Source organism: Cetorhinus maximus, chromosome 30 (assembly GCF_964194155.1).
Source record: "Cetorhinus maximus chromosome 30, sCetMax3.hap1.1, whole genome shotgun sequence".
Lineage (NCBI taxonomy): Eukaryota > Metazoa > Chordata > Chondrichthyes > Lamniformes > Cetorhinidae > Cetorhinus > Cetorhinus maximus.
In genome coordinates, this window is record NC_135908.1 from 7,765,725 (window position 1) to 7,786,671 (window position 20,947).

The following is a 20,947-nucleotide window of genomic DNA, read 5'->3' on the forward strand; positions in this document are numbered from 1 at the left end:
TAAGATGTTCCTTAAAACCTATCATTCTAATATAACCTTGTATATATTGGTGTCAAATCATGTTTGATAATGCTCCTGTGATGCACTTGGTTCGGGGCTGGGGCGTTTATGACGTTCCTAGGTGTTATATAGACGCAAGTTGTTGTTGTTGGGGTACAGTTCTATGGTAACCGCCAACCCTCTGGTACCTCAACAGACTGATCCTTTGTCAAGTGTGGACACCAAGTGTCAGCAAGTTTGGAACTTTGAGTGGCAGCGCTGCTAAGCCCAATTTTATTCTCAGGTAACGGACCTTTCAGCAAGAGTCACTGGATGGTGAGCCCTGGCAGACATTTCCACCTGCCTAGCTCACAGTGCTGTGTGCTGCCCCAACTGTGATTAAGGCATGCTAAGAATCCAAACTCCAATATACCCCATGGAGAGAGAAACAGAGTTAACATTTCGAATGCGTATGACCCTTCTTCAGAGCTAAAGACAAGTAGAAATAGGACAAAATTTCTACTGTTTAAGGGGGTTGGAGCAGGATGGAAGGCCAGCAATAGGTGGGGGATAAAGAGAGATTGACAAAGATGTCATGGACAAAAAGACAAAGGGCGTGTTAATGGTAGTGATCAGGGCTAAAGAAGGTGCTGATAGTGGCATAAAAGTAAGATAGCAGAATGTGTTAATAGCAGGACAAGGCTTGTTGTGAAAGAACAACATGGAACAAGTAACAGATGGCCCTTTTGGGGGTGGGGTGGGGGAGTTGTTTGGGGAAAGAAGGGATAAAAAGGAGGATAAAAAAGGAGATAAACAATGAATAAATGAATAAAAATGAAAATAAAAATAAGTATATAAAAATAAAAGTAAGTTTTAAAAAAGGGATTAAGAAAGGGGTGAGGATAGAGTTCACGATATAAAGTTTTTGAACTCAATATTAAGTCTGGAAGGCTGTAAAGCGCCTAATCGGAAGGTGAGGTGCTATTCCTCCAGTTTGTGTTGGGCTTCACTGGAACATTGCAGCAGGCCAAGGACGGACATGTGGGCATGAGAGCAGGGTGGTGTGTTGAAATGGCAAGCGACAGGAAGTGGGGGGGATGTATTTGGTGGTGGCATCATGCTGGCAGAAATGGCGGAGGATGATCCTTTGAATGCGGAGGCTGGTGGGGTGAAAAGAGGAGAACAATGGGGATCCTACCATGGCTCTGGGAAGCAGGGGAAGGTGTGAGGGCAGAGGCACAGGGGATGGGTTGGACACGGTTGAGGGTCCTGTCAACCACAGTGGGTGGGAAACCTCGGTTAATGAAGAAGGAGGACATGTCAGAAGCGCCGTTTTGGAAAGTGGCATCATGGGAACAGAGGCTTGAACAATCCCCATCCACCACCACTCTCCTCCGTCTGGCTGAACTTGTTCTCTCACAGAACAATTTCTCCTTAAACTTATCTCACTTCCTCCAAATAAAAGGTATGGGTACCCGCATGGGTCCCAGTTATGCCTGTCTCTTTATGGGGTATTTGGAACATTCCTTGTTCCAGTCCTACTCAGGTCTCCCCCAACTCTTTTTTCAGTACATCCACGACTGCTTTGGTGCTTTCAGGTGAAGCAGCATTTCACTTGCACCTCCTTCAATTTGATCTACTGCATTCGTTGCTCCCAATGCGGTCTCCTCCACACTGGGGAGACCAAATGCAGACTGGGTGACCGCTTTGCGGAACACCTTCGGTCTGTCGGCAAGCATGACCCAGACCTCCCTGTCGCTTGCCATTTCAACACTCCACCCTGCTCTCATGCCCACATGTCTGTCCTTGGCCTGCTGCAATGTTCCAGTGAAGCTCAACACAAACTGGAGGAACAGCACCTCATCTTCCAATTACGCACTTCATAGCCTTCCAGACTTAACATTGAGTTCAACAACTTCAGACCATGAACTCTCCTCTATCACCACCCTCTTTTAAAATGTATTTTGTATCTACTTATTTTAATCCATTTTTGCACTGTTTATCCCCCTTTCTTCCCCCCACCCCACCCCCAAAAGGGCCATCTGTTACTTGTTCTATGTTGTTCTTTCACAGAGCGCAGACCCTTGTTCTAATCGCACATTCTGCTTTCATACCTTTATGCCAATATCAGCACCTCCTTTACCCCTGACCATTACCATTAACTCCCCCTTTGTCTTTTTGTCCATGACATCTTTGTCAATCTCTCCATAACCCCCACCTATCGCTGGCCTTCTATCCAGCTTCACCTGCTCCACCCCCCCTTAAACAGTATAACTGTCGTCCCATTTCTGTTTGTCTTTAGCTCTGAACAAGGGTCATACTGACTCGAAGAGTTAACTCTGTTTCTCTCTCCTCAGATGCTGTCAGAACTGCTGAGTTTTTCCAGCATGCTCTGTTTTTATTTCAGATTTCCAGCATCCGCAGTATTTTGCTTTTATCCAACATACCCTGTTCTGCACCGTTGACAAGGTGGTGATGTACTGACCGAGACATCAGGCAAACTTAGGATCTAGGTTAATGGATCTGATGGATGAAGAAATTAGGCACCTCACCCATATAAACAAAGTACGTGTGCCAACTCTTTCTGTGCTATCTTAATGGAGATGTTAACTTATGTGTTCAGTTAAAATAATTTGGTAGGAACACCACCTACTGTCATTTCTATAACACAGCTCTCACCAGGATAGTATTACTATGACGGAAGAGCTCCATTTTCATTGATACTCACATCATACTGTGCCTGAAGCCTTCTTGCTTTCTGGCTTAAGAACCCAAACACATTGGAGAAATGCTCATTCCGAATCTCTTTGAAAACCTGTAAAAGCAGCAACGTACAAACAAATGACATACAATTTATATTATAGCCAAGGGTTAGAACTGCACATCGAGTCTGCTGTGCCATTCAATGAGATCATGGCTGATCTGATAATCCTCAATTCCACTATCCTGCCTTTTCCCCATAACTCCTGATTCCCTTATTGATTAAAAATTTATCTCAGCCTTGAGTATACTTAACGACCCAGCCTCTACAGCCCTCTGCGGTAAAGAATTCCACAAATTCACTACCATCCGAGAGAAGAAATTCCTCCTCATCTCTGTCTTAAATAGGCGACCCCTTACTCTCCCACAAGGGGAAAGAACCTCTCAGCATCTACCCTGTCAAGCCCCCTAAGAATCTTATATGTTTCAATAAGGTCACCTCTCATTCTTCTAAACTCCAATGAATACAGGCTACTACTCAACCTCTCCTCATTAGAAAATCCCTCCATACCCGGGATCACCCTAGTGAACTTTCTCTGGACTGCCTCCAATGCCAGTATATCTTTCCTTAGATAAGGCTACTCTTAGATACTCTTACACAGTGGAACTTCTGCACAAGATGGCCTTGCTTATACCGACCTACCTCTCCACCACCTGGAAGAGAAAAATACGGAGAGTAACGATTCCTGGTCATTTTAAGTCAATAAAGCTGGGAATTCCTCTCTGACCCTAAAGGTAATCAAACTCAAACAATCTTACAATTCACAATGTTGCACAAACTCTTTCGAGTTATCAACAGTCACAGATTGCAACTCTTTCGAGTACAATCACAGTTCTTGGTTTCCGGGAGTGGGACATGAACCCACAACCCTCTGATTCAAAGGCGAGAGTGCTATGAACTGAGCCACAGCTGACACCTCACAACCTTGCACAAGGTGCACATGCTTAGCATTAGATCTAAATGTGAGCAAATTATATCTTGGGGGGGTTTGCTTGTGGGTTCAATGTATAATGGTGTCCATCTGCTTTCACACCATCAACTCCTTCAGTTGGTTTAACTACTGGGTCCTTTACCTAATGAAAGGTCATCAACCTCCTTCTCTCTCCACAAATGCTGCCAGGCCTGTTAAGTATTTCCAGCACTTTCAGTTTTTACTTCAGACCACCAGCAGCTGCAGCATTTTGTCTCAGTCCTTCATCTTTGTTGTATCAATGTCAAATGCCTGGGGTGTGTCTTTGTGGGCTGCTTAGGTGCACACTACGGAACCTCGTGGGCTCCAAGATTCTGATACTACCTGGAGTGGTTCAGGATTTGACCAGCAGTGAGGCAACAGCACTACGAACATATGAAATAGGAGTAGACCCCAATCGGCCCCTCGAGCCTGCTCCGCCATTCAGTAAGATCATGGCTGATCCGTTTGTGTTTCAAATTCTAGATTCTCATCTAGCCCCGATAACCTTTGATCCCCTCACCTAACAAGAATCTATCTACCTCCGCCTTAAAAATATTCAACGACTAGAGGCAGGGAGTTCCAAAGTCGCACAACCCTCAGAAAAAAATTCTCCTCATCTCTGTCCTAAAAAGACGACGCCTTGTTTTAAAACAGTGCCCCCTGGTTCTGGACTCAACCACAAGAGGAAACATCCTTCCCATGTCCACCTTGTCAAGACCGTTTAGGATCTTATATACTTCAATCAAGTCACCCCTCACTCTTCTAAACTCCAGTGGAAACAAGCCCAGTCTGTCCAACCTATCCTCATAAGACAACCCATTCGTTCCAGGTATCAGTCTAGTAAATCTCCTCTGAACTGCCTCCAATGCATTTACATCCTTCCTTAAGTAAGGAAACCAAAACTGCACACAGTATTCGAGATGCGGTTTCACCAATGTCCTGGATAACTGAAGCATAATATGTTTTATATTCAATTCCTCTCGTAATAAAAGATAGCATTCCATTAGCCTTCTTGATTACATGCTGTATCTGCATTCTAACTTGTTGTGACTCACGTACAAGAACACCTACATCCCTCTGCACCTCGGAATTCTGCAGCCGTTCTCCATTTAAGTAATACTCTGCTTTTTTATTCTTCCTGCCAAAGTGAACAACTTCACATTTTCCCACATTATATTCCACCTGCCAGATTTTTTGCCCACTCACTCAATTTATACATATATATCCATCTGCAAACTCCTTATGTCTTCTTCACAACATACTTTCCTACCTATCTCTGTGTCACCTGCAAATTTAGCTACCATGCCTTTGCTCCTCTCATCTAAGTCCTTGAGGCAAATTGTAAAAAATTGAGACCCAGCACAGACCCTGCGGGACTCCACTACTAACATCCTGCCAATCAGACAAAGACCCATTTATGCATACTCTATGTTTTCTGCCAGCCTGCCAATCCTCTATTCAGGCTAATATGTTTTTTTTAATTCCTTCACAGGATATGGACTTCGCTGGCTGGGCCAGCATTTATTGCCCATCCCTAGTTGCCCTTGAGAAGGTGGTGGTGAGCTGCCTTCTTGAACTGCTGCAGTCCATGTGGTGTAGGTACACCCACAGTGCTGTTAGGAAGGGAGTTCCAGGATTTTGACTCAGCAACAGTGAAGAAACGGCGATGTATTTCCAAGTCAGGACGGTGAGTGACTTGGAGGGGAACTTCCAGATGGTGGTTTTCCCATCTATTTGCTGCCCTTGTCTTTCTAGGTGGTAGTGGTCGAGGGTTTGGAAGGTGCTGATGAAGGAGCCTTGATGAATTCCTGCAGTGCATCTTGTAGATGGTACACACTGTTGCTACCGTGCGTCGGTGGTGTCGGGAGTGAATGTTACCCCCTACACCATGAACTTTTATTTTTGGCAATAACGTTTGATGTGGCACCTTATCAAATGCCTTCTGGAAATCCAAGTACAGTTTGTCTACAGCACATTTTGCTCCTTCAAAGAACTCTAATAAATTGGTTAAACATGATTTCCCTTTCACAAAACCATGCTGACTCTTCCCGATAACTTTGTGTTTTTCTAAGTGCCCAGCTATAACCTCTTTAATGATTGACTCTACACCTTTCCCATGACAGATGTCAAGCTAACTGGCCTATAGTTTCCTATTTTTTGCCTCCCCTCTTCTTGTATAGAGGGGTTATATTTGCTAATTTCCAGTCTAATGGAACCTTTCCAAAATCTAGCAAAATTTGGAAAATTAACACCAACGCATCTACTACCTCATTAGCCACCACTTTTAAGACCCTAGGAAGAAGTCCATCTGGACCCGGAGACTTGTCAACCCGCAGCTCCATCAGTTTGCTCAGCACTGCTTCCCTGGTGATTGTATTTTCACCAAGTTCCTCTCTCCCCTCCACCTCCTGATTTATAGCTATCACTGGAATATTTTTGTATCCTCTATAGTGAAGACAGAAGCAAAATATTTATTCATCTCATCCGCCATTTCCTTATTATCTACTATTAACTCCCCACTGTCACTCTCTAGAGGACCAACACTCACTTTACTTACTTTTTTCCTTTTTAAATACCTTTTGCTATCCATTTTTACATTTCTAGTTAGCTTCCTCTCATACTCTACTTTTCCTCTCCTGATTAACCTTTTAGTCATTCTCTGCCATTCTTTATATTCTGAACAATCATCTGACCTGCCACTCTCTGTGCGGTTAAATGCTTTTTCCTTAAGTTTATTGCTTTCCCTAACTACTTTAGTTAACCATGTATGGTGGGTCCTCCCCTTAGAATTTTTCTTTATAGTGGAAATATACTCATTCTGAAAAATCCCCTTAAATGTCTGCCACTGCTTCTCTATTGATCTAGCCTAGTATCCCAGTTCACTTCAGTTAGCTCAGCTTTCATCATCAGCCATTGCCAAATCTCAGGGCTAACAACATTCAACCAGAACAAACCAACAGTATGAAATAGGTATAAATCGGCCTGGTGGCACGCTGCACTTTGCACGTTTCTGATGTAAATGGTAAAGGGAGAATGAGGGAAATGAGAAGTCTGCAGTTTTGCTGTTTTACTAAACAGGAAAACTAGTTTACTTTTCTGTGAGGTAAAGCAGCCCAGGCTTTGAACAAATGGTGAGTTTCTTATTGAGTTTATAGAGGTTGTGTCAGTTTCATTGTAGAATTTTGTGACCATTGAAAGGTTTCTCTCACTCACATACTCACTTTGTCCTGAGAGTTCAGCAACACTTTCACACTTTTATTTGACGACGTTACTTCTGAACCAAAGTCCACACTCCCTGAAATTGACCAGATTCCACAGTTACTTTTCCAGGGAAGGACGCCTGTTGTGTACATCAGCAGACTGTGAAAAGTGAGGGACTGCGTCATGGGCGATAACTGAACTGCCCCCCCATTTACCCAGTCAGAGGAGTAACGGTCACACACTCAGGAACCAATTATCTTCAGTCACGCATCCTTCTCCTATTCCGACTTTGCAGAAAACACTGACTCGTGCTATGATATGGTCCTCTGCAGCTTAACAGAATCCTAGTGCTGTGCCTGAGTGACCATCCTTCATCTTATGTGCCATGATAGTATTAACACCTATTCAAACATAATGGCTCAGTGGGTAGCAATCTGACCTCTGAGTCAGAACCTCATGGGTTCAAGTCCCACACCTGAGCGCACAATCCAGGCCAATACCCCCAGTGTCGTATTAAGGGTGTGCTGCACTGTCAGAGGTGCTGCCTTTCCAACAAGGCAATTAAACACAGCCACAACTGCCCTCTCAGGCAGAAGTAAAAGATCACACATCATTCACACAAATCCCAGAGGTGAAGGCCATTGTCTAACTACCCACTTCCACTCCGCCTGCCATCAGTTCTGGTCCATTCTGAACAGCAGTAATTCTTCACCTTACAATTCACTGTTAAATTCACTGCCATCAACAGAATGAAACAAAAGTGGAGACTCACTCACCACATTTTATTCTGAACACATCATCGACAAGTCCCTCATAAACAACTTGAGAACACATTGGAGTCACGTAATCCACATCTGCAAACAAAGCACACGGTTTCAAATTCAAAACACAGCAAGGTTACAATGATAGATACACGACCCATTTACAGGTAGAACTACCCCTACTGTTTCCACTCGTGGCTCAGCAGGTAAAGGCATTGCCTACATTGTAAGGAGTCACAGGGAATTCATAGGAATGTTGAGTTTGTTGATTTTAGTCAGGGCAATAGTACATACAACAGTCTTCAGTGTCCGCTAGGAGCAAAAATCAGCCACATTTCCTGCTCACTATCCAGTAGCTCATGCTGGAAAGTATGAGGTGGTTATGCTCCTAGGATTAGGAGAAAAGGGATGGGAGGAGGCTTGCGTGGGACATAAACACCAACTTAAGTCAGTTGGGCTAAATGATCTGTTTTTGTAAATCATATGTGTGGACGCTGGGCGATGCCTTCCCACCACAGGTGGATTGTCTTCCTCGGTTCACACCCAAGCTACGTCCCTGAATGAGACACCAGAGGGCGGCCTCTGGAACCCAGTCAGGATCAGTGCCTTCCATAATGACAGCGAGACACATGGCACATCACAAACTGCGGGGAATCTGACAATCGAAGCTGCAGCTTCATCACTCATTTCCGCACACTACTGATTTCCGCGCGCGCGCGCGCTACCGATTTCCGCGCGCTACCGATTTCCGCACAAACTACCGATTTCCGCAACATTGCAGTACCTCTGTCAAGAAAGAAAACTCGACCAATCTCAGGCTGACGTTTCATTTCATTCTCTGAATCTTCCACAATCTCCTTCCACAACTCGTAGGTCATCTAAACCAGAGAGACAGAGAGAGAGGGAACTTAAAATGCAACTCCATAGGGGTGGCTAACATCAAAAATGATCAGAACCCAGACCTATCATTTTTATATGTTTGTTAACCTTTCCCTCCCAGAGTCTGGGTTGGATATGAAGCCAGGAGAGAGGAGAACAGCCTGTGTTTGACAGTCAATTTAACTCAGTGGCACTGCCCTCACCTCTGAATCAGGGAGCTGTAGGTTCAAGGCCTGTGCAGGACTTAAGCACATATATAGACTAACACTTTAGTCTTGGTTCACGTCTCATGCCTTGCTAAGACAGCGCATGTGTGCTGGGAATGGGTGAGACACAGGGTTAGATAGTGAACTTTCACCTCTGGGACCTGGATTTGAATGAAATGCTGACTGACGGCTGTAATAATTCAACATGGAACGAGTTCACTGACACCAATGACATGGCTCATAAGATAAATGGGTTTGTGAAATTCTAGCCGATCATCTTTCCTTTGTTCATTAGTAAGCTAATGGTTCGACAGAGGTGATCAGGTGAGTTGTCTGATTAATAATTCATTCTTATTTCATGTTCCATTACCTTTGCACATCTGCCAATTCCGTAAGTCTTTGTGAAAGGTCCAAATAGGGAGTGCAACACATGCAAAGCCTTTGCCACTGTGCAGATCCACCGATGGTCGCCTTCCTGAGGACAAACACATGGAAACATAAGGTCCTAAATTCCTGTGTCACAATAAGCATCTTAAAACGTGACCTCGGGATATGGCATTTATTGCCCATCCTTCAATGCTTTGAGAACGTGGTGAACCTTCTTTGAACCATATTTTAATAATCGAGTGTCTTGTGAGGCCACTTCAGAAAGCACAAGGGTGCATTAGAGAAGGAGGAATAGAAAGTTAAGCTGATACATTGAGATGATGTATGTTGGGAGAAGGCTCACAGTGAGCATAAACACTGGCTGAGCAGCCCGTTTCAGACTGTAAACTCTAGGCAATTATCAGCCTGTGTGACTCAGCGCACACAGCACAATGATTTTACCAACTGACCCACATACTTCATTATATCCAGGCAGATAAAACAAAACCGTTTGGGGGGGCCTTATTTCCTCCGTTAAGACACTCTTTAAAATCTTCCTCTATGACTAAGCTTCTGGTCACCCGCCTGGTATCATGTTACGCTAAAGGTACTATATAAATGCAAGTTGTTGTTGTTGAGGGGGGTCATTTGCTGGAATGATCTGGAGGGCCCGCAGCACAAAACCTGCCACTTACCAAAAAATAGTCACGGAAAAACTCGGGCAACTCCATGCTGATGAGGTCATCATCCAGGGGCAGGAGGTAAAAGGCCCACTCATCAAAGGTAACGTCTGAAATCAGCCAACATGAAGCACAAACCAAGTAAACGATAGTATGAAACAACATAATTATACGTTTCCCATTTGCTCCCTTGTCTTGGTATCGAGTCCCTAACCTGGGTCTTTTAGTTTTTCAACCTTGACTGCCATGTTGCAAACAAGGAGTCACGGCCTTGTGCAGTCATCAGATGAAACAGGGCTGCAAGTGATAGGCAATCAGAAAAGGGTCTGCAGACGTCATTCCATTCCCATTTTCAAGTCACACATTCAGTCCTTAATTTATTTTTGTTCACATTTGTAATGGAATCTGTCTATGTAAACTTGTCACACTGCACTTGCAGCCTCCCACCAGAGGTGACGCTGCAATATAACTGTGGACGTAGTAGAAAACGTCGACAGGAAGATTTGATACAATATGTGCACTAAATGGCAGCCTCGGCTCACTTCCTCCCGAGTCAGAAGGTTATGGGTTCAACCCCCCCACTCCAGGACTTGAACACAAAAGTCTATCTGACACAGCAGCGCAGTAATGAGGAAGTGCTGCTTTGTCAGAAGTGCCGTCTTTTGGATGGAATGTTAAACCGAGGCCTTGCCTGCCCTCTCAAGCGCACATAAAAAAATTCCATGACACTTTTCCAAGAAGAGCTAAGGAGTTTGCCCCAGTTTCCTAGCCAAATTTTACACCTCAACTAACGTCACCAAAACAGATGATCTGGTTGTTGACATTGCTGTCTGTGGAATATTGTTCTGTACACACTGGCTTCTAGGTTTGCCTATACTGCAAAAGTGACTACACTGTAGAATCACAGAATTGTTACAGTGTAGAAGGAGGCCATTCGGCCCATTGTGTTTGCACCGGCTCTCTGAGCATTTTAACTTAGTGCCAATCTCCTGCCTTTTCCCCGTAACCCTACACATTGTTTCTATTTAAATAATCATCTAATGCCCTCTTGAATGCCTCAATTGAACCTGGCTCCACCACACTTCCAGGATGTGCATTCCAGACCCAAACTACTCGCCACGTGAAGGTTTCTCTCGCCTCACATTTGCTTCTTTTGCAAAATACTTTAAAACTGTGCCCTCGGGTCCTTGATCCATTTACGAGCGGGGACAGTTTCTCCCCATCTACTCTGTCCAGGCCCCTCATTATTTTGAAAATTTCTATCAAGTCTCCTCTTAGCCTTCTCCTTTCCAAGGAAAACAGTCCCAACTTCTCCAATCTTTCCTCATAACTGAAATGTCTCCTCCCTGCAACCATTCTCATAAACCTTTTCTGGACTCTATCCAATGCATTCACATCCTTCCTAAAGTGTGGCACGCAGAACTGTACACAATACTCCAGTTGAGGTCTAACCAGTGTCTTATATAAGTTCATCATAACATCCCTGCTCTTGTACTCTATGCCCCTATTAATGAGGCCTAGAATACTGTAGGCTTCAGAAACAGCTCTCTCTACCTGTCCTGCCACCCTTAATGACTTATACATATATTCAAGGTCCCTCTGCTCCTGCATACCCTTTAGAATAGCATCCTTTATTTTATACTGTCTCTCCGTGTTCTTTGTATCAAAGTGTATCACCTCACACTTCTCCGCATTGAACTTCACCTGCCACCTATCTGCCCACTCCACCAATGTGTCAAGGTCCTTTTGAAGTTCTACACTGTCCTCCTCACAGTTTACAATTCTCCCAAGTTTTGAGTAGTCTGCAAACTTTGAAATTGTCCCCTGCACACCAAGATCGAGATCATTTATATATATATATCAGAAAAAGCAAGGGTCCCAATACTGACCCCTGGGAACTCCACTACAAACCTTCTTCCCATTAACCATTACTCTGTTTCCTATTCCTCAGCCAATTTTACAAGCATGTTGCTACTGTCCCTTTTATTCCCTGACTTATTACTTTCCTCAAGTCTGTTGTGTGGCACTGTATCAAACACATTTTGGAAGTCCGTATACACATCAACGGCCTTACCCTCATCAATCATCTCCGTTACCTCTTAAAAAGCTCCAGCAAAGTTTTCCTTTGACAAATCCATGCTGACTCTTCCAAATCAATCCATATTTTTCCACGCAACTATTAAATCTAACCTGAAAAATTGTTTCTAGAAGTTTCCCCACCACCGAAGTTAAACTGACTGGTCTGTAATTGGTGGGCAGATATTTACGACCTTCTTTGAACAAGGGCGTAATGTTTGCAATTCTCCACTCCTCCAGCACCTCCCCTGAATCCAGCGAACATTGAAAGATTATTGCCAGGGTCTCTGCAATTTCCACTCTCACTTCCTTCAATATTCTTGGATGCATCTCGTCCAGTCCCGGTGCCTAATTACCGACGGCTTATCCTCATCAATTTTAAACCCTTCTAGTGAATGAGTTTCCTCCTCTATCACCAAGGCCTGGGTAGCATCTGCCTCGTAGGAAAAGGCAGATGCAAAGTATTCACTTAACACCTCAGCCATGCCTCTTGCCTCTATGCGTAAATCCCCTTTGTGGCCCCTAATCTGCCCTACTCCTCCTTTTATCACCCTTTTACTATTGATGTGTTTATAGAATACCTTGGGATGCCCTGAGGACATGAAGGGTTCTAAATGCAAGTCCTTTCCTTACTCTCTATTTCAACACTCCACCCTGCTCTCAAGCCCATATGTCCGTCCTTGGCCTGCTGGAATGTTCCAGTGAAGCTCAACGCAAACTGGAGGAACAGCACCTCATCTTCCGACTAGGCACTTAACAGCCTGCCGGACTTAATATTGAGTTCAACAGCTTTAGATCATGAACTCTCTCCTCCACTCCCACCCCCTTTCCGATCCCCCTTTTTCTAATAATTTATAAAAAAAAATTTAATATATATTTTTCTTTTCCCGCCTATTTCCATTATTCTTAAATGTATTTCCATCCATTGTTTTATCTCCACCTTTTAGCCTATTTCGATCCCTTCCCCCCACCCCACCCCCACTAGGGCTATCTGTCACTTGCTCGTCCTGCTTTCTACCCTTAATGTCATCATTAGCACATTCCTCAGCTAATATCACCACCGTCAACACCCCTTTGTCCTTTTGTCTATGACATCATTGGCAATCTCTTCTTTGCCTCCACCTATCACTGGCCCTCTATCCAGCTCTACCTGTCCCACCCCCTCAACCAGCTTATATTCCACCTCATTTTTTTATTTCTTAGTTCTGTTGAAGAGTCATACGGACGCGAAACGTTAACTGTGTTCCTCTCCGCAGGTGCTGTCAGACCTGCTGAGTTTTTCCCGGTATCTTTGTTTTTGTTTCAGATTTCCAGCATCCACAGTATTTTGCTTTTATCTCTACTTTTCTATCCTGGAGGAAATACACCCATTCCCCAGGGGTTATCATTGTAATCAAGTGACCGAAAGACACAGAGGCACCCCAAATTCCCCTACTTGAGCTGCCTTTTCCATAGCATGTAAAGATTTGCATTTGCATAGCATCTAATCATAGTTCACAAAGATTGTAAACATTTCACACAGGAATACGGTTCTAAGCTTAGAACAAGCAGGCAGCACAACGCCATAAACAGCAAGAAGACGCACAACCAAAATTTTTTTTGTGTGTGTGTGTGTGTTTTTGATCAATGCTAAAATATTGATTAGGGCACAGAAAATTCCTTGCTCTTCTTCCAGGGCTTTGCACAGACCCAATAACCAGAAATCCAGGAATAGCCACACCAGGTCTTGGTTTAATAGCTCCTGAGAAAGATAGCACCTCTGACAATGAAGAACTCCCTCAGTACTGCACTGGAGGGTCAGCCTAGAGCTTAGAACCACAAACTGCCTTCCCAATGCTGTCGACAAAACCGACAAAACACAGATCACAATTTTGGAAAAACAAAGGAAAGTGAAAAGGTGCTCACCTCCGAAGATCCCCTCCTCCTCAAGCACAGTCTCACACATAAAGAGCTGTAACAAAAAACAAAGGGCAGATTATACAGCATATTCCCCTCACCACATTACCACACTTACAGCCATGGCAATTCAAAACAGCCAGATGCACACCCTGGGCAATGTTACTGGACCAGAAACATTTTTAAAAATTCATTCTTGGGATGTGGGCATTGCTGGCAAAGGGTCAGCATTTATTAGCGGTCCCTAGCTGTCCTTGAGGAGGTGGTGGTGAACTTTTGTAAACACTGCAATCCATGTGGCGTCGGTGCTTTCACAGTGCTGTTAGTTGGAAGTTCCAGCATTTTGATGCAGCATCGAACGATTTCCAAATCGGAATGGTGAGCCACTTATAGAGGGGAACTTGGAGATGATGGTGTTCCCATGCACCTGCTGCCCTTGCCTTTTAGGTTGGTGGAAGTTATGGGTTTGGGAGGTGCTGTCAAAGAAGCCTTGATGAGTTGTTGCATTAGTTACCATGTACACTTATTACTGAGGGGAGGGCCACAGAAGCTGCTAGCTGTCCACAGCAAGCACAGTCACAGAATTCTCAGCCGCACATAGAGGCATAAACAGTGCGACCTGAACCACTTTTCCCTGGAGGCAGCAAAGATCCACTATATGTGTATCTTGCCAAAGCGCTATTGTTTCACCAGCTGTGCCTTTGACTGATCAGTGGTACAAAATGAGAAAGTAAATGGGAGTGGGGAACATTACCAGGAGACCAGACTACAGCCACTCACTGAAAACTGAAACATCAACTCACAGCCAAAAGTAACAATTTGGAATCAGTGACTGCAAAAACCCCGTGAGAAAGTATCTGGTTAGCTCTACAAAGTGGCTGAAGTTAGCCAGTCAGCACCAAAATTTAACCTGCCAACTCCCTGGTTTGGACGTGTGTTTCTCTCTCTCACACGCTGCTCCGCTACGACCCTCATCAACCCAAGCCAACCAAGTACTTTGGCTTTGCCCCCATCTGTTCACCTTTTGAGGAGTGAATATGATCTTGTATTTACGCAGCCTGGCACCAGCTTTATCTGCATTGACGATTTCTGGAAGGAGATAGAGGAAAGGATCACATGCATTCTGTAACACTAACACAGAGCTTACAAATGCAGGCACATTCCCAACATTCCCAAAACAAATCCAAAAAAAACTGAGCAAGTAACTGGCAGGGTAAAAACCTCGTCATCCAGCTTGATTATTCTGATGTATATACGAGTAAAGGTTTACTCAAGGTCTGTCCTCAATCATGTGAGCAAATCCAACTCTTTTGGGTGAGATGTTTGAGTAAAACAACGGCGTAATTGGTAATGTCATTCGGCTAGTAATCCAGAAGCCCAGGCTAACGGTGGAATTTAAATTCAATTAATAATCTGGAATTGAAAGCTAGCGTCAGTGATGCTGACCATGACGAGCATCACTGATTGCTGTAAAAGCCCATCTGGTTCACTAATGCCCTTTAAGGAAGGAGGTCTGCCGTCCTTACCTGGTCTGGCCTACACGTGACTCCAGGCCATCTGGTGGACTCTTAACTTACTGCTGAAATGGCCTAGCAAGCCACTCAGTTCAAGGGCAATTAGGGATGGGTTACAAATGCTGCCCCCACCCCCCCCCCCCCACCCCACCCAAGTGATGCGCACATCCCTTGAGCGAATAAAGGGGCAAGAAAAGTTAAATCGAGGACTGATCCGGCCTCTCGGAAGGAATTGAGACATCCAACAGCACTAATCGAGGAGAACAGGAGATTTCGCCTGGGCATGCTGACCAGTATCTGCCAAACAACAGGTTAACTGATCAATATCTCATTGCTCTCTGCAGAGCCTTGCTGTGTGCAAGCTGGCCGCTGCAATTCCTACGTTGTAATATGCCAAAAGTAATTCATTGTGAAGCACTCTGGAATGTAACAAGATTGTGAAAGGTGCTATGAAAATGCAACTTAGTTCTTTCTAAAGGCCAGGGGTATGAAGCGATTGTGTATAATTCCAGAAATCTGTGTGCTCTTTTATTGTATTTAACTGTTAAGGGTCACTTTTGAGAACGCTGACACGTTGGATAATAGCACCCCTAACGTGTGTCAGTAGTTTGGGAAAGTAGGGGGGCAGAACGTACAAATATGTCCCGAGTATGGGTTTTGTTGGTACAGTGGGACACTAACATGCTGCTCCACCTTGTGGTTCAGTTGTGGATTTGAAGCTCTGAATCTCTTCCAAGTCAAGGGACTCCGAGGAAGCTACCAGCTGCTTTTCTGCAGACTGGGAAAGAAAACTGTGGGAAGTAATCACTCCAGAACCCCTCCGTGTATTTGCTAGTGGCCAGCCACAAGTCTGGGCTGAAGATTAGTGCACCGTGCAAAATCACACACACATTTAATGCAGCGTGTGAGCTCCCATACCTGCAACATGCTTAACGCTGGCAATCCGGGGTCGGACCAGAAAACACAGTCTGTGAAAGAAAACAGAAAACGACACATCAAATAAACATTCAGGACTCAGGAGCCACCAAGATAATGAACAGGAATCAAACCTCACTGTCAACCCACATCACAGCACTGGCAATCAGCTAGACACCGGGCCGCCCGCAATCGCCCAGACACCGGGCCGCCGGCAATCAGCCAGACCCCGGCCCGCCGGCAATCGCCCACAGACACCGGCCCGCCGGCAATCGCCCCCAGACACCGGGCCGCCGGCAATCGCCCACAGACACCGGGCCGCCGGCAATCGCCCCCAGACACCGGGCCGCCGGCAATCGCCCACAGACACCGGGCCGCCGGCAATCGGCCAGACACCGGGGCCGCCGGCAATCGCCCACAGACACCGGGCCGCCCGCAATCGCCCAGACACCGGCCCGCCGGCAATCGCCCACAGACACCGGGCCGCCGGCAATCAGACAGACCCCGGCCCGCCGGCAATCGCCCACAGACACCGGGCCGCCCGCAATCGCCCAGACACCGGGCCGCCGGCAATCGCCCACAGACACCGGCCCGCCGGCAATCGCCCACAGACACCGGGCCGCCGGCAATCGGCCAGACACCGGGGCCGCCGGCAATCGCCCACAGACACCGGGCCTGCCATCGATCACCCAAAGCCATTATCTTGCCACTGAGCAACACTCACTTCCCCATTTCTCCACACACACTGACCCACTCCCCACACCCACTGAGTAATACTCACTGGTCACTCACTCCCTGAACCACTTTATTTTCCAATTTGTACAGCTTTTCTACGTCATGTTGCTGTAAAACAAACAGAAAAATAATAATTGCCCATCCTTCTCTTTCTAGAACATGCTTGCACATTTTATTCAATCCAGCATTAAATTGCCAATAAGAAGCTAAATTAACTTTGAAATAAAACTGGAAAATCTGGGAAACACCTGACAAATCCAGGCAAAAAAACAGAGAAGAAAGATTTAACATTCTGGTCAGGGACAATTCACAAATTCAAATGAAATCTTCCAGATGAAATGTAAGCCCCTCAGCCCTCTAAATAAGTATTTGCACTTAGTTCAGCACCTGTCAGGTAACTCAAAGTGCTTCATTCAAGGATTTAGAGTGCATGACAAACATCATACAACAGCAACGCACAGATACTGCATGAGTTCAATCACCAGTTAATCTGTTGGTTGATGTTGGCCAATGCCCTGGGAAACCTCCCTTGCCTTTCTTCCAATTAGTTAGGAGGAATCTTCAACAAGCACTGAACGGGTAGGTAGGACTTCAGATGAACAGAGTAGATAGTCAGAAGCTTTTTCCCAGGGTGGAAGAGTCAATTACTAGGGGACATAGATTTAAGGTGAGAAGAGAAAACTATAGAGGAGATGTGCAGGGCAAGTTTTTTACGTAGAGGGTAGTGAGTGTCCGGAATTCGTTGCCAGAGGAGGTGGTGGAAGCAGGTACGATAGTGGTGTTTAACAGGCAGCTTGACAAATACATGAATAGGATGGGAATAGAGGGATACGGATCCTGGAAGTGCAAAATGTTTTAGCTGACGGGCAATATGATCGGCGCAGGCTTGGAGGGCCGAAGGGCCTGTTCCTGTGCTGTACTTTTCTTTGTTCTATCCCGCCCAAACGACAGTAACATCGGCACAGCAACACTGCACTGGAGTGTCATCCTAAGGTGGGGATAGAGGTTTTGGCAGGCAGGTTTTGGTAAGCAGTATTGGTGTCGGATAGGGTGAGGGGTTTGAAATACAGCCATGGGTTGAAGAGAAGCCTAAGCATGCTCATAGACTGGTTCAAACTGAGTCAGCAGCCAACAGGGATAGAGTGGATGGCGAGGGTGCAGAGTTTTTGGGAATAGTTGAAAGCGATGACTTACTCATCCCAATGTTCAATTACAGGGAAACTCCTGCTCATCTGTGACTTAATAACAGTCAGAGAGCTTGGCAAGAGAAAGATGGTTGTAAGATTGAGAAACAGAGTGAAGAGGTGAAGCTGAGCTTGTGTCTATAGATATCCATAGGATGGATTCCTGGGGAATTCAGAGAGGCGTCAGTGCAGGAGCTACAGGAATAGTAATTGCTGGAGATCTGTAGACTGCACTGAGACAAGACAAAAACGTGATAAGGAGCAGTCTCACCGGGGTGAAACACAGAGGTGACACTGGAATGATGTGATGGATGATTTGATCGACTGTACTGAATGTCGCAAAGAGGAATATGCCGCCTTGGCTTTGATGCTGACTTGAGCAGGATAGATTCAGGGAGGGTTTAAACTGAGTGTTAACTTACCTTGAGGATGGAGACATTTGCGATGCGGTCCAGAGGGCTCATCAGAGAGGCTTCAATAAATAAATCCTTCTTTCCTGGCAACTGACAAGAAGAAGATTCGATTAGAAAGGAGAAGAATGGGAACAAAATTACCAGAGCTCATTGTGTTTTTCTGTTTTAAAAATATTCCTGCTCGTGTTTACAGCCATGGGTCAGTTTGGAAATGGTCACTTGGACATCAGGTCTCAGCACCCCTCTGTCACTCCCCCCCACTCGCCCTGGGGGTCTCTCTTCCCACCCCCTGCTGGGTCTCTCTCTCCCTCTCTCTCTGCCCCCACCCCCCGGGTCTCTCTCTCTCTCCCCCCACCCCCCGGGTCGCTCTCTCTCTCTCTCTGCCCCCACCCCCCGGGTCTTTCTCTCTCTCTCTGTCCTCCACCCCCCGGGTCTCTCTCTCTCTCTCTGCCCCCATCCCCAGGGTCTCTCTCTACCTCCACCCCCCGGGTCGCACTCTCTCTGCCCCCACCCCCAGGGTCTCTCTCTCTCTCTCTACCCCCACCCCCCGGGTCTCTCTCTCTCTCTGTCCCCGCCCCCCGGGTCTCTCTCTCTCTGTCCCCACCCCCCGGGTCTCTCTCTCTCTCTCTCTGCCCCCACCCCCCGGGTCTCTCCTTCTCTCTCTGCCCCCACCCCACCCCACCCCCCGGGTCTCTCTATCTCTCTGCCCCCACCCCCCGGGTCTCTCTCTCTCTCTGCCCCCACCCCCCCCGGGTCTCTCTCTGCCCCCACCCCCCCCCGGGTCTCTCTCCCCCCCGGGTCTCCCTCTCTCTCTCCCCCCCCCCCCCCCCCCGGGTCTCTCTCCTCTCTCCCCCCCCCCCCCCCCCCGGTCTCTCTCTCTCTCTCCCCCCACCCCCCCGGGTCTCTCTGCCCCCTCCCCCGGATCTCTCTCTCTCTCCCCGGGTCTCTCTCTGCCCCCTCCCCCCGGGTCTCTCTCTGCCCCCTCCCCCCGGGTCTCTCTCTGCCCCCTCCCCCCGGGTCTCTCTCTCTCTGCCCCCTCCCCCCGGGTCTCTCTCTCTCTGCCCCCTCCCCCCGGGTCTCTCTCTCTCTGCCCCCTCCCCCCGGGTCTCTCTCTCTCTGCCCCCTCCCCCCGGGTCTCTCTCTCTCCCCCCGGGTCTCTCTCTCTCTCCCCGGGTCTCTCTTTCTGCCCCCTCCCCCCGGGTCTCTCTCTCTGCCCCCTCCCCCCGGGTCTCTCTCTCTCTCCCCGGGTCTCTCTTTCTGCCCCCTCCCCCCGGGTCTCTCTCTCTCTCCCCGGGTCTCTCTTTCTGCCCCCTCCCCCCGGGTCTCTCTCTCTCCCACCTGCTCCAATAAGTAGATGAGTTGATCCCGGGCGAGACGCTTCAAAATGTCGAAATCCGGCAGCTCTGGAGCGTCCAAGCGGCCCGCCATCTTGTCGCAGGGGTCCACTTCCGGGGTCAGCGCAGCCACTTCCGGCAGAGCGTCTCCTAGCAACCGGAGTAAAGGCTTCCCCTGGAGCGCTAGGCCTCACATTGCTCCCACTCAATCCCACTGGAAACATTCTTCACAGCCACCTCGGGCCGGTTCAACCGGCTCCTGTTCTCCAGACCCCCACATGGGCCATTCTCCTCGTGCGGGAAAGAAACTGGGAAAAACATCTGAACCCAATCCCTTGTCAGCTGGAGACTGCACCCAGATTGCCAATGGGTTATAGTGATCAAGAGGGGAGACCCTGACTCATGATGTTTTGCTTTAGTTTTCTCCAGCTCATTGTCATTGAAGCCATTTTTCAGCACCCCTTATCAGGCCATAATACACAATCTGGTCACCAATGCTCTGTGTTACACGGTGAGCCGACAGGAGAGGTGTTACTCACCCCTAAACACAAACCATATCTCCATTCACTTTACTATTGCACTCTGAGTCCTTTTCCTAACATTTCCTCAACGTTGACAACTCTTTGTTAGCCCTGGTAACCAGGTTCAAGACTGACATTAGGCATTAATGTGCCCCGATTCAAACCTACCGGGTTATAATTCATCAGTTTGTCCTCAGAATGAAGCTCGGTGCTATTGGGTCTAAAAGGATGAGTCAATTATTTGAGGATAAAGTTTGTCGTGTCTGAGAAAAACAACTTTCTTTTTCTTTGTCTTCCTTTGAAGTGATATGGCAGCTTGGGGTACTAAAGTTGACTTGGGGCTAGGTTTGCTACTCTTGATCGCCGGAATGTGCAAGCGTCGTAAGAAGAAAGGTCTGATCTTAGCTGTGCCATCTCAGAAATAAGGCTCCTGACACTGTGAAGATTAACAGATGGAAAATGATCATGTCAGTGCAATACAGAAGAATTTATTCAAGTTGCAAGTCACCACAGGAAACAAGAATAGCTGGGTAAATGGAAAGAGAGGATTCCTTGCTTTACACAACATCCTCCC

The 20,947-nt window shown here is 46.7% G+C and overlaps 1 protein-coding gene across 2 annotated transcripts in view; it reads right to left on the bottom strand.

Moving 5' to 3' along the window:
• vps33b (VPS33B late endosome and lysosome associated) overlaps positions 1 to 19,968 on the bottom strand; it is a 35,706-nt gene extending 15,738 nt beyond the window's left edge. The window contains exons 1-12 of one of the 2 annotated variants that reach the window (XM_078532383.1): positions 19,857 to 19,968; positions 18,528 to 18,608; positions 16,968 to 17,029; positions 16,190 to 16,239; positions 14,779 to 14,846; positions 13,767 to 13,812; positions 9,801 to 9,895; positions 9,110 to 9,214; positions 8,439 to 8,532; positions 7,670 to 7,747; positions 6,914 to 6,987; positions 2,708 to 2,794 (exon numbers count right to left, since the gene is read on the bottom strand). In XM_078532383.1, the coding sequence (XP_078388509.1) occupies positions 2,708 to 2,794; positions 6,914 to 6,987; positions 7,670 to 7,747; positions 8,439 to 8,532; positions 9,110 to 9,214; positions 9,801 to 9,895; positions 13,767 to 13,812; positions 14,779 to 14,846; positions 16,190 to 16,239; positions 16,968 to 17,029; positions 18,528 to 18,608; positions 19,857 to 19,946 (930 nt within the window). In that variant the 5' untranslated portion in view covers positions 19,947 to 19,968. The remainder of the gene's footprint in view (positions 1 to 2,707; positions 2,795 to 6,913; positions 6,988 to 7,669; positions 7,748 to 8,438; positions 8,533 to 9,109; positions 9,215 to 9,800; positions 9,896 to 13,766; positions 13,813 to 14,778; positions 14,847 to 16,189; positions 16,240 to 16,967; positions 17,030 to 18,527; positions 18,609 to 19,856) is intronic. The other variant, XM_078532384.1, reaches the window with a different exon arrangement.
• Positions 19,969 to 20,947: the final 979 nt, after the last annotated feature.